The 14,697-nt window shown below is 33.3% G+C and overlaps 1 protein-coding gene across 12 annotated transcripts in view; it reads left to right on the top strand.

Annotated features, from left to right (window-relative positions):
* Positions 1 to 14,697, top strand: part of LRP1B (LDL receptor related protein 1B) — a 546,211-nt gene that overhangs the window by 390,697 nt on the left and 140,817 nt on the right. For all 12 annotated transcript variants that reach the window (XM_083841828.1, XM_083841833.1, XM_083841832.1 and 9 more), the window contains 2 exons: positions 8,657 to 8,846; positions 9,411 to 9,615. In XM_083841828.1, coding sequence (XP_083697954.1) covers positions 8,657 to 8,846; positions 9,411 to 9,615 — 395 coding nt within the window. The remainder of the gene's footprint in view (positions 1 to 8,656; positions 8,847 to 9,410; positions 9,616 to 14,697) is intronic.

Here is a 14,697-nt window from a genome sequence, read left to right on the forward strand (position 1 = left end):
GATACTGTTGGTGAGCCATTTCTGTCCTAACTATGTAAACAATTACACTAAGACATTTTTGCCAGTGCAATATCCTTCATGGTAAGAAAGGAAGTGTTATGTGAAAAAAAGGCTGCTTCTGTTTTGAACTTCAGGCACTAGTGTCTATAGAAGGCAAAAATTTATTCACTGCTAACATAAAGTGTCAGATCCTGTGATGTATTGTAAGGCTTTTTACAGTCTGAATCTTTTAAAGGTGTTCCAATGTGTGCTACTATTCTTGCTAACTAAATGGCTCCAATTTAACTGTCAAAAAGGCATTTATATTCCCATTTCTCTTACAGAGCATTAAATTTGGTACATTGTATGAGGTCCCTTTCATTGTTGAGCTTTCTTCTTCAGAAGAAATTTTTAATCTGTTAAATATAAATACTTGAATATAGTTGCTTTTTATTTTGTAAACAAATTGCATTTATTTTAATTGTATACGGTATAGTTCCAGTGATTTTCACTTTTCAACAAGGGAAAAGTGAGAGGCTATTGTTAAACCTAAGACACTAAGTAGTAAAAGCAAAAATTATTATTACAACTGCTACCTTGTTAGCAAAAACAAAATGTCTGGTTTATCACTATATTTTGTTTTTGTATGTGGCGGTGTATTATGATTAATGGGTAGAATTTACAGTCTGTACAGTAAATAACTGTATAGGTGGATAACATTTACTAACTTTATACTTACCAGTTATTCTTCTAGGAATATATATTTTTGCACATTCTGTGGCTTGTTTAGTTATCCCTACTATGAAACTGAAATGTATTCATGGTGAGAACTAACATACACTGATCTTTCAGTTCGGTTTATTGCTAGCATTCCCATCCTCAGTATTCAGGAAAGGTGCTTTTGCCTCTTAAACTGGAGATGATTCGGAAAGAATTAACACTGTGACTGCTTCTACTTTCCATGTTTCTTTTAATTTTTTACTGATGTAAATTTGCTGATATGAGTTTTTACATCAGCAGCTGTGCCAAAATGTCCCATGAACACTGTATGATTTGCTGACTGATCCTTTGAGTCTTTCCTTCTGGTATCTCTGTGCTGTTTACATTATCAGCACTCCATAGCTTATAACACCCTATTAGTGAGCTAAGTGTTTGCTAAGTGTTGATGGGTGATCAGCTCTTAAATGTCCAGCTTCACGTACCTTGTCCAGCTCCAAACTGGGGTTTACCACTGCCGTCCCAGAGATGCATTTAATCAATATCTAATGCACTTATTTGCACAGAAATATCCTCCCTCTATCATTACTTTTCCATTGGTTGGTTAGTTCACACAATAAAAATCTATCGTGTTTTCAGTTGGTTGACTAGTTCATCTAAGTATGATTAAAGTCATCAACTGCAGGTTACGTTCACGGCCTTTTTCCATGCTTAATTGGAATGATTCCTTGCCTGAATAATTTCACCAGGTGTTTTGTGTAGACCTTCATAACTTTGCGTATTGACTAGACTATAAAAATCCTACTACTTGGGCATCTGCCTGCCATTCATGCCATATTTATTTCACATATACAGTGTTTGCATATAATATTTTATGTATCTTCACTGATACAGACTAAGTCAATGTTATAAATCCAGAAAGATACTTACCATTAGTTTCTTTTTGCTGCATATTTAAGTGTTCTGTGAATAGTTATCACACAGAGTCAATTTTTACTTGTTGTTAGAAAGTCACTGAACGTTTTAGAATCTGAGATTCCAGTATTCTACTTTTTAAAAAAATGAGTGTGTTTTTTGTTTGTGTTTTTTTTGTTTGTTTTATTTTGTGTCATCATCATGTGTCATTCCCCCCCCCCCCCCGCCCCCCCCAATTCTAAAACGATTTTATTTCTCTTTAGTTGATTCACAACAAATGTTCATTCTTTCATGGTTACTGCAGTCAGTTTGAAGGAATAGAGAGCTTATATCCATGGAGGCATTTATAGTGTCTTGAACTTAAGGTAGTTCTAGCCTGCAAGAACACAAAGCCTACGTTTATATTATTTTATTAGATTTAATAATCTTTAATGTGTAATACTTTACAGCATGATTTTATATTTTACAGATATAGAAAAATGATATAAGGGTGATTTATGGTATAATTTTAGCAAACTTTACATGTGCACTAAAATATTCATAGGCTAAACAGGATAATGAGTTAATTGAACTGTTGCAATACAGAGTTGTCATATTTGATATTTAAGGTTTCTGTTACAATATAACATATTGTGTCCTTGTTATACATATGATTGATGTCAGAAGCAATTAAGAAATTAAATCAGTCTCTAATTTTTGAGTCAAATACAACTTATCTTGGTTTATTTTTTCTTTGTTTTGTTTTTAACAGCTTGTTATTGTCTTAGAATTTTATATAGCAGAAATTACTTCCTGCCTTCTGGCTACTTGAAGGGAAAAGTAGAAGAGAAATAATTATTTAGAGTTCTAATTGTACATTTAGTTAGTTATGTGAACTATAACCCTTTCATTGGGTGTTTTGCTGCTTGTGAGGCATTCTTTTCACCGAAGATCACCTGTTATCTATCATGGTAATCTTACACAAACAGATTGACAGAAAGCAGTTTCATCTCCCATGCCCAGTCTGGTAAAACAACTGACAGACTCTATCCTGAAAGGTAAGTTGTGAAAGCCAAGTCAGAGGGTAAATAAAAAAGAAACAGGTGTTAAATGTTAAGTACATCTAAGTATTAAAGCCTTCTCCAAAATTCTGATATCAGTGTTGTTTATGCTCAATTTTCCTATTTTGTTGGCTTCTCATCAATAAAACAAAACAAAACTGTTTTGCCGTATAATGTTGACAGTTCTTGCTTATCAGCTGTGCTAAAGAAAAGGGGTGTGTAAGAATAGGAAATTAAATGAAAAAGGTAGTTGAACTGATGCAGTCAAAACTGAGAAAGTTTTGACAGTAAACTTCCTAGAGAATTTTAAAACTTGCAGAAGATAGATCAAAATCTAGGAGACAGTGAAATACTATATACATTACCGAAAGTCAGTGGCTAGAACTATTGGATAATTTAAACTTTACACCCTTAAGTATTTATTTTGTATTTGCAGTAATGAGGGAGCTCTAATCTGAGTTCTTCAGTTATTGATTTGTTGCTTGTCTGTTCCCTGGGAAAGTCAGATGAAGATCAGCATGACAATATTTATAGGCCGCATCTCATCTGTGGTATGCAATCCATCTTCGTTAAGTTCAGTAAAAGTGATAGATAGCATTTGGCAACATAATGATGTGATCGCTCTACCATTGCCTTTGTAAATCATAAGCTGTTGCATTCTCTTGTGTAGATATTTAATCAGTTATACACCCCATTGCTGATTTAATTCAGAATGTCAGTGGCAGGTGAATAATGTGAGTATTTGTATATTAATATCATATTGTATTAATGTTCCTTTCATTTAAGTATGCTATTCATGTGAAAATCATAAACTGTTGCTTCATGCCTAGAATAAATTTAATCAGTGCTGTAGGCATCTAATGCCATCAGTGTTTTAATTCAATATGTCAGTGAAACAAATGTGTTTCTTTTCATTTCCAGTTTCTTTATGCTATACTAATTCAGAATATTGTATGATGCTATGAAAATATGAAGCTGAGAGTAAACAAATCACTAATTTTCATACTGTCAGTAGATTTGGGATTGAATCCCCCAATTGTAGCACAAAATAGGATGAGAAAGTATTTCGCTTATTTTTTAAAGTAACTGAATATCTGATGATATATTAACTGCAACAACAAAAGCCCTAGGATATCCCATAAGGAGTAAGAAATAAGTAAATATAAAATAATTTCAGTGCAAAATGGTAATGATGTGACACTAGAATGCAGTTGCTTTGGAGTCTCCTCCAGTGACCTTTCTTTGGCAATATGAAGTTGATAAAAGATTTAGTTTTGATGAGAGACACCCGAAGGTGGCTAGAGGACCATTTTGAGGGCTATTTCTGTCCTTAGTTGGTCCTTGCTTTTAATTACACTGTTAATTTTTGTTATACTGTAAAATAATTAATATGAATGTTACATTTCTTGACTAACATGTAAAACAAAACATATTTTTACCCAAGAAACAATGTAAACAAACAAAAAAAAAGCTTTTGTAGCATTGACTACTAGTTATAGTGAAGATTTGCCTACATGATGTACTGATGACAATTCATCCAGTTCATACTAAATGCTAATAAGGGCAAAGTTAGTTTTGTTTTCCATTGTAAGAATTTATCTAAATCTTGGATGACTTTAGCATTTACTGTCTGGTCCTTATGTCACTGAATTTAAAACCACCTTCCTTATAGATTTGTGTTTTTTAAAAGTATTAAATGATTCTCTTTTGTGTTGGTGGAGTTCTCAATTTCATAAGTGAGCAACATGATAAAAAAAAGTTTGTTGAAAAATAAAGGAGAATTCTTAGTATAAATCCTTCAGGATTTTTATTTCCAGTGGAACTAAGCAAATGCACTTGGTATATGCTTTCAGCAGACAATATTTAGTTAGCATTTAATTCTTGTCTTACAGATAGTGTTTATATAGTTTCCTTCCTTCCTTCCTTCATATTTATTTTTTTTTTTTTTTAAGAAAAGCATATATTTTAGTCAAAGCGATTGTGTGGTGTTTAGGAAAACATTATCATCCACTCACAGGTCACCTGAGCTGTTTAATAGTTTCACATTTAGGTTGCTCAAAGATGAGATCACAGTCTATAAGGAGACTTCTCTTCTTTAAAAGATCACAAATACTTCAGGTAGTTCCTGAAATTCTTTTTATGAAAACACATTTGCATAACTGAATATCAGATATTTGATTTCAGGCAGCCTTTACAGCCTGACTCTAAGCAATAAACTTTCAGATTACTTTTTTTCTCTTAACTCTAAGGCTTTGAAATTCCCTTAATCACAGAGATTTATTGTATTTTTATTAGCTTTTAAAATTTTCTTTTAGAATTGTTGCTATTGTTCGCTCTTAAATAGTGTTTTTATTGATTACTTTGTTTTAGTTCTTGTCCGTTCAGAACATGCATATATTGCAAGGTTTTTCAAAACAGAACATTTTTTCATTTTAGTTTTTTCATTCAAACAAGGGAATATATATTTTTCATCTGTATGCAGTTTCTCCATACATGGCAGACCTTTCCATGACTCTCTTTCTAAAAATTTAGAAATGACCATTTCATTATTAATAATATTCATACTATAAGAATATATTACACACCCTGATCTGGAGTTGCAGTTTGATGTATTGGTCCAATTTAATAATGTGAATGATTATACAAGAACATGATTTCTGTAGAAAAATAAGGACTTCTTAAGCGTAGAAATTACAAGTAAACCCACATATATCTTGTATTTCAAGAGCACTTTAATCATTCTAGTTGTGGCAGGAACAATATCATTATCCTTTTTCTACTACAGAGTAGTTTTTGTCTATGTTGTATAAACAGTTTGTTTTTGAATCTCTTGACAGGTACAGACAAGTAACAAAGCTGAAGTTGATAGAAATTCAAAAGGTTACATGAGGGAAATGTATTGTTGTTTGGTTGGTTTGGTTGTTATTTTCTGATAGGTGCCTTTCAATTGAAGAGCATGATTTGCTGCAAATCTTAGTTAAATCCTCGCCTCCTAAGGGCTATGTCTTATCGCCGAACAAATGGCTTTGTTTCATTTTTCGAAAACCTTCCATATTTATGGCGAGGAAACAGTCAACTTGCACAGGTATGAAAGGTTAAAAAAAAAAAAAAAGTGATAAATTCTCTGATGGTTTGATCATGATGAGTAATATGCAGAATTGGTCAGAAAATGTCAGTATATTTTCTGTCATCTTTTTAGATTACAGAATTGCAAGTAATGGCAAATAGGAAAAATTCAACATAAGTGCAATGGAAATTAATAGATTAAATTTGAATTATATTCCTAGTTCTGTATTTTAACATTTATCACTTTTCCTAAATTTTCTTTTAACTTCACAGTTTAGCAGAAAACTTGCAAAAATTGACCAAGAAGTATATCAGAACCTATATCTCAGATTTCTGCCCCTGGAAATAATCCCTGGACCCAGACCAGGGTGCAAAATGGTTCACATATGCACTGCTTGGCCTAGTGCCTTAAGGATGTTTTAGACAATCCCAAATTTCCATTTAATCCCATATTCTGTTTCTCTGGCTCTGAAAAATTATTATTTTTAGGATTTCTTCTGGTTCGTGTTGCCTAAAATACTGTGCTGGCCATGTCAGTCCTAAGGGTGATATTTTAATGTTATGTTGTCAGGGATATTTCTTGCATGTCCTGAAGTACGGTGTGTTTGAGAAATACAGATTTCAGTGGTTGGGAGGTCTGTGGACAAAAGGAATGAAGACTGACATAATCCTGTTTATACTCCCTACAGACTGTTGTTTCAGCAGCATATTTTTGCCAGAACCATGCCAGAGTTACATTTCAGGAGGAATTAGTTGTTTCATTCCAGAGTCCAGAGAAGGGCGACCAAGCTGGTGAGGGGTCTGGAGAACAAGTCTTACGAGGAGCGGCTGAGGGAGCTGGGCTTGTTCAGCCTGGAGAAGAGGAGGCTCAGGGGCGACCTCATCGCTCTCCACAGTTACCTTAAAGGAGGCTGTAGAGAGGTGGGGGTTGGTCTGTTCTCCTACGTGCCTGGTGACAGGACGAGGGGGAATGGGCTAAAGTTGCGACAGGGGAGTTTTAGGTTGGATGTTAGGAAGTACTTCTTTACCGAAAGGGTTATTAAGCATTGGAATGGGCTGCCCAGTGAGGTGGTGGAGTCACCATCCCTGGAGGTCTTTAAAAGACGTTTAGATGTAGAGCTTAGCGATATGGTTTAGTGGAGTACTTAGTGTTAGGTCGGAGGTTGGACTCGATGATCTTGAGGTCTCTTCCAACCTAGAAATCTGTGATACTGTGATACCCTGGCATAAAGTAATATGCATGTGGCGTGGGTGCTCAGGGTTGCAATATCCAAGAATGAAGCAACTGGCTTTCTTAATTTATCATACGGAAAGATGATACCAGAAACTATATAAACCATAGCTGATAATAAGCCTGCATTCAGGCATGTTCTAACTGGTTTTAAAGTACTAAAGTGCTTGCACATCTCTGTCCTGCTGTTTGAAAGAACTATCTCTCTTTGATTTCAATTGGTGATTTATATTAAAAAAAAAAAAAAAAAAGAGAAACATTTGCTATATCTCAATATCTTTTGATGCTTAAAATTAAAAATAATATGGCTACTGCTCTTAAAGAATACTTTTAACCCATTAATCTTTGTCACATCTAGAATTCTTATCTAAAATGTAACCTTTACAATGGTCAGAAGAATTTTTTGTAATTTTCAAGTTGCCTTCAATGCCAGTTTTAAACTCAATTCACTTTCTTGAGTTACTTTAAGTGAACTGAATATATTTTATTCATTAATTCCCTTCATAGGTACGAATAGCTTTTCTACATATATTCACCTCCCTTTAAGGGGTGTCATCTAATTTTTCTTCTGTTCTTTCTTCTGTAAGAAATTTGCTGCGACTTCTCTGCAGATACATCATGAAAATGTAATCAGGAGATCTCCAAATGCAAAGAAAGAGAAATCTAAAATACTGATTAATTATTTACTTCATAGTTTTAATTTAGTGTTAGCACTTTTGGTGTGATGAAACTTTTGGTGTGATTTGGGGACTTTCTGTTCTGTGTGTACAAATTGCATGGTAAAAATTACATCTTCCTGAAAGCTGAGTGTAAATTGTAATAATCAGCATAATATAATCCTTATTATATTTTTAGGTTTTGTCTTCTATAGTTCATTAATAGCTGTATGAACCTTCTGGTCTAAAATTACTTGTTTCTAACAAAATAATAAGTGAAGTAATCAGCATGCATTTCTGTGGTAATTCAAAAATAATGGTAGGAAATAATTACTAATTCTCACAGTCTGTCACTTTTATACACTGAAATCAGATGCAATTTATCTTTTCTGGATGTTAAATATATGTTTTAGCTGCTTATTAATATTTGCTTTTGTTTCTAACACATTTTTTATGTAGAAAGAAAGTGTGTGGTATTGTGGCTTACTAAAACAGTGTATTGATGCTACAGCATTCAGAGCTGGTCTTTTTTCAGTGTGTTTCAGGTGTTTTATAAAAGCCTACTCAGATAATAGTAACAGGACACTTTGATCCCTATTAATGTAATGTGTATCTCTGTTACAAAATACATCCAAAGATAAGGTGAAATAGTACAAGTAATTAGTAAAAACATGCCCAAGACTTCTCTTAATATGAAGTCTAAAGTTGTGACTAATTTACTGCCATCTTGAATAAAAGCAGATTATTTCTAATGTATTTGCTGGAGACACTGTAGTGAAAATATTATTTCAACAAATGCTAGCATTGACAAATACGGTACTAGGATATTAAGAGTGATCTTGCTCTCCATATTTTTAAATATTTTTTAACTTTGGTTTTGGGAAAAAAAAATTAAATAACAGGTGGAAGGTGGAAGTATAAAGGAACTGATGGAGCCAGTAGGCTGAATTCTGTGGTTCTCTCAACTCTGTGATTTTGCAGGATCAACATCAACAAGAAAAGGTCTTTTTAGAAGGAGTTTTATTTGCTCTTTCTGTAACCATGTTTTCCAGATGTTGGGTCAGTGGAGGGACTTGCTTATCACAGAGCTTGGGACACTCTGTATTGGACCAGTTCAACCACATCCTCAATTACAAGGCACACCGTTGACCAGAGACGTCGAGGAGCATTCAACCGGGAAGCAGTAATAACAATGTCTGAAGATGATCATCCACATGTGTTAGCTCTAGATGAATGTCAAAAGTACGTATTATGATGATGAAGACTTTACCAAATTTTGATTTTATAATTAATGTCAAGAACACATCAGCACTTTTTCACTTCTTTATTTCAGTCATCTAATACAGCTGTACCCTATGAAGGTTTAGTGGATTTCTTGTTTTACAAGACAAACTTTAGTATAATTTTTTTAAAGCAACCACAGAGTGAAGCTACAACATTTTGTATGTTTTTATGTTTCAGATCAAATATTGATTGCATTTTCATGGTACATTAAAAAATCCAAGCTGGTTTCAAGAAAAGTCAGCTAATGCAAATGGGCAGTCTCAGTCCCCCACACACCACTTTCGATGAGTGTATAAATTACATCCACAGCTCATTCCATAACATTTTGTCTACCATTATTCAACATCAGCCATGGGCCTGATGTGCCCACTGTAGAACATACCAAGGTCACTCGATTCCTTATTATCTCTCTTTTACATACCAGTCCTTTCGCATGTATTTTTTCTGTTGTTCATTCCATAAAGAGAATTAAATCATAAAATGTATCTTACGGTTTTCTTTATTATTTTGATTTTAATACAGCTTAATGTTTTGGACTAACTGGAATGAGCAGCTCCCAAGCATCATGAGATCTACCCTCTCGGGCAAGAATGCACAGGTTATCATTAGTACAGATATTCTGACACCAAATGGACTTACCATTGATCATAGGGCAGAGAAACTTTACTTTTCAGATGGCAGCTTGGGAAAAATTGAGAGGTGTGAATATGATGGATCACAAAGATATGTAAGTAAAATATAAATCACAAATATATTCACTGGAAATGTCAATTTGCATTTGTTACCATCTTTAAAATGAACAAAATGTTACAAAAATAATGTTTCTTCTACTATTAATTGTATATTAGATCTTAAACTGAAAAAAATTCTGAACAAGAAGTAGTGCTCTATTAACTCAACACATTCCAATTTGTGAAACTCTGAATATGCAGACCATTACCATACTCTCTACATTGGTATTAGCCCTGAAGCACCACTGCACTAAAAAAATCTGTATAAACTTGAAAAATGTGGGGAAAAACGTAGAAGTAAGTAAAAGACAGAGAGAGATTCTCTACTTTTCATAGGAGAATCATAATTTTTCTTCGTGTGCCAAACTTTACTGAAACCACAAGAATTTCTTTTGTGTAATGCTTATGAGTGTGTTACTCTACAAATCTTATTTTCTACTTTTCTAAATCTCAATTTTAAAATATGTTTGTACTCCTTTATTCTTCTATCATCATACATTTTGGTGCTGGAGTGCTCAATTAGCTTAAGTAGATGTTTTGCTTGGAATATGTTAAAGGTAGTTGATCTGTGTTCACAATATTCTTGCATGTTTAGCTCTACATTTCTCATATTTCATGAGGCCTTCCATTCAGGGACTTTGTACCTCCCAAAGTGCACGATAAAGTAAATGAAGAACGTGTCACTAAACACCTTGTTTAGTTTATTAGTAGTAAATTTAAAAACAATATTATTTTCTGTGCTTTAAATGTTTTACTAGAAAATACCCATTTCTAGAGTGGATATTCTTATGTTTTTCTTCTAGATCAACAGGAATTCTTAAATCATTTTCTTACACTTTATTTATTTTTTCCTGTTAGACTTGATTTTTTTTCCCATACATTTTGTCTACATTTTCACTTTTTGGTCCATACCTCTGTCTTGTTCTGCTCCTTTTTTTCTGTTTTCCTTTGGTGTTTAGTTTTGCTTTCCTGATCCGCGCAGGATAGAACAAAATATGCATTGCAAACATGAAATGGGAGATGATGTAGTTTAATTGCAAAAACCATTACTAAAATTCCACTTTTTCATCAAGACTTCTGGCTTTCAGTTTGCATCAGCAAGACAAACTAGTCATTTAATTTTTTCAGGCATTTATTGTTGACACTTCTACCTCTTCTAGTCTATCATCTCTTTGTTTGTCTTTCTGCACTTTCAACTCTCCTCTGTTACATTAAAAAAGCTCCTAAAAGTAGTAAGATTTGCTGTTACAAGTTACAACAGCATTCTGAAGGCTTTTTTGGGGGCTGTAGTGGGTGACTTATACAAAGCTATTCTATAGCTATCGCTGTTATCCAATACCAATACCTGTTTTGGGAGAATCAACTAACTCCATTGTCAAAAATGCTGATCTGAGTTTTCATGTACGATGACACACAACGTGTTATGACAGGCAAACAATTTTTCAGGATATAACAACTAACACAGTCAACTAGGGTATTTATCTTTTCATGCTTAATATGTACAGCTATTTGCCTTTTCTTAATGTTATAAATAATGTAAAATATGGGAGCTAGATAATATGGAATATATAGTCATACCTTCAGAATATGGTTTACAAGACCATGGTTCCAAAATTAGCGTCAAACTGCAAAGAATTTCAAAACCTTGATTGCAACCTGTATCAAGAAACATATAGATATAGCAAAATAGTTAATCAGATCCACCATATGTGTCAGGTACAGGTACCTGTTACCTCAGAATAAAATTCAGGAGAACATGTATGAGAAAGTTACAAGGTATACATGATGAAATTTCCTCAAACTTTCCAGCAAAATTTTCTTTCACAGATGTTTTAACTGATATATCCCTTGAAGAACAGAGGGTAATCAGGAGCTTAAATTTTATAACAATGAGAAGTTCAGGCAGAAAATAATATATTGTCTTTTTCAACATAGCTAACAAAAAGAAGGATAAACGTGGAGAATGGAATTGTGTGTGTTTCCCGAGTTCTTTTCTTGCATTAGTTTGGTATTGTCATGTATATCATGCTTCTTCATTCAAATCTTCACTTAAGCTGTATTGACCTCACTGGCAGTGCTTCATCAGAGTTGCTCATCACCTCATAGATGTGTTCTTACTAAGAATGCCAGAATCAAACCATGAAATTGTATTATTGATCTGGTTAAATATTTCTAGGGCAGAAGTGTTTCCTTCTTGGTATGTTATCCAGCCTGGCAAGATATCCGGTTTCTGTAACATTAGGATGATACAAGTAAAAATTATTCCCGCATTGTGGTGGTCTGAGATCTTCTGCGGTTTTTCAGCAAGGTCTTGCTCTCAGCCACCCCTAAAGAATACTTTAAACCAATTACCTGTTTCCTCACTGTGTCTGCTTTGATGCTTTCTAGTTTCAGTTAGGTTAACAAAGATAGAAATTGTAGGGTAGAACATGAAATGCTAATGTAATATAATGAATTTCTTTCAGGTAGCTGCTTCTTTCTTTATTCTGTTCACCACAGTAATCTAGTACAATGAATGGATAGAACATAATTTAGCAGTATTGAGTTGTATCTATTAAATGGAGTGTTAGAGTTCATTTAATATGTGGTTGCTGAAGTACTCTTCCAAGTTTGGAAGGTTATTTTTGTTATATTTGTTACTTTTTCTTACTTAAACAATATGCAGTTGTTTTTTTTTTTTATATATATATACATTTATTGTTCTACTTCATCAGATCTTTGTTTAAAAATAAATTTGGCAATTGTCATTTTTTGACAATCCCTTCCCTTTTTTCTTCAGTTTTTGACCCTGCCTTCCATTAGATTTCACATTGTGGCACAGCCACATTTGGTTGCTTAGTGTTGCTTTAGGTATAACATTTTAGGCATGAACAGAGATTGAGCTGATAAAGCTGATTTTATGTTTTAGAACTTTTTTTTCCAGTCTATTGTAAACTATCTTTGCATCTTTGATTTTATTTTATTTTATTTTATTTATTTTATTTTTTCTTTTCTCATTCAATATTGTATACCCTGTAACGTTTTACAGATCTGGAACCTACAACTATAGTTAGTGATCTGTAAACAGAAGTCTGGTTATCTTCTAACATCCAGACTACAATGTTTTGTTCTCAGTTATGTTTTTGTGGGCCTACAGATTTGATTGTTAAAATGCATTTTAGAGGCTTCTCCATGTAAAATTTTTCAGTAATTATAGCCTTCAATTTCTCTAAGACGTGTTTTTATTGTTAGAATTCTGTATTTAAGCCATTAAGCAAAAATAGTTCTGAAGTTGGTGTTCAACTTCCATTTTCAGTAACATTTTGTCATGTCTGTTCCATCAGATCACTTAATACAGAAATGGAAGTTAAAGGTTTCGCTGTGCATTTACGAAAAGCTTGACTTTATGATTGACATCTCAAATTACTTTCCAGACATGTCATTATATTTATTTGAAAGACAAGTGTGACTGAGGACAGTATTGTAATTTTGGTCAATTCTTGGAAGATATTCACCATGACACCAACGTTACTTTAAGAAGTAGGTGGATAACTCAGTGAGGCAGATCAGAAGTGAGATTGGCCAAGGCAGCTAAAAGAGAGATAAAGCATGCAAAATTATTAGCAATTAGAAATGAAGAATGTCTAACTCCATTAAAATCAGAATGTGTTAAAAAGTCTTAGAAAAGATTCCCACTAAGATCTGGTCAGTACCAGTTACAAAAAGATGCAGATCCTGAACATGGTTCTGAGTTGAAGAATCACACTGATTTATTCTCTCTATCTTAATAAATTATGAGATATGGAAACTAACTTGAACAAAAAAAAATGTCCACCAGAAGGCAGATGTTTTAATGAGATTGACTGTTTGTCAAGTAATAAAATAAGATTTAACCCATTCTCTATAGAGAAACTATCTAATAAATTTCTACTGATTTTGTGTGATTTTGTTAAACAGAATTAGAAGAAATAATAGGGCAGAAAAAAAGGTTAATATTAAAAAAAAAAAATGCTGCATCTGCCACCTAGACATTTAAGTTCATCATGTTTTGTCTCCTATTCTTCTAATTATGATAGTTTATTGTTAGGTTTGGGACTTTTTAAGCAATTCGTTCTTTCTGTGTTTGAAAAGCAGCTGGAATTGCGGATAATCTTGGAAATTAACGGTACCGGAAGTGAAGTTTTGGCGGCTTTTTTATTTTTCTCTATTCAGCAGGATAAATATATTAGTTGTAATGGGAATGTTCTGTTCTTGATTCTTTTCTGTTGCAAATCTGATCAAAAAGAACATATGTTTCTTGAATTTCCACATGCCTGTATTTTCCATCAGCCGATGTCAGAAGAAGTACAGAACCAATGCAAAGAGTAAAATGCCCCCTAGCTTCTAAGCTTGCTAAGGTGTTTTGCCAGGGATTTCACTTAATTATCATTGGTGAGTTGCTTTATTTAAATAGTTCTTTAAATTAATGCTAAGATTGAAATTGATGAAAGAGTGGCAATAAAGTCCTCTAACGCATGCAAGCTAGATGGCTGGCTGACAGCCATGTGACAGTGTTAACTTGGGTCTGTTTGCAAAAATATCTTGATGTGCAATGTTAGTAACCTGACAAAAATTAACTGAAAGAAGGAATTAATTAAAAAACAACAATAATTTATAAGGATATGGAGAATAAGATTATTTTTAAAACCACGTTCTCACGAAATTGTAATAGAGATTGGCATACATTTAACACTCGATGAGGATTCCCATTATCATTCATAATATTGAAAATTAGTATTGTGTAATTAATACACATGTAGTTGCAAAGAACCTTGTTAAGAGTCACAATTTTTAGAGATAAATACTCCCCATTTGAATGGTGCTGAAAAGTCCAGGTCTGTTAATAAATAGTTGCTTAAATAATTATTTCATCTAAACTGCAAATGTGAGTAGTAGCAGGAACACTGCAAGTTTACTATTGCAGCTTGGTTTTCAGAAACTTAAACATGCTCATTTCTAGCACGGAGAAGCATTGAATACTGCAGAGTTAGGGCACCTTCTTAATCTTGAAGGCAGAGTTGTAGTGGGAAAAAATGTTTTATTATTCCAGGAAATTGAAT

This window comes from Anser anser (genome assembly GCF_964211835.1).
Source record: "Anser anser genome assembly, chromosome: 6".
Taxonomy (NCBI): domain Eukaryota; kingdom Metazoa; phylum Chordata; class Aves; order Anseriformes; family Anatidae; genus Anser; species Anser anser.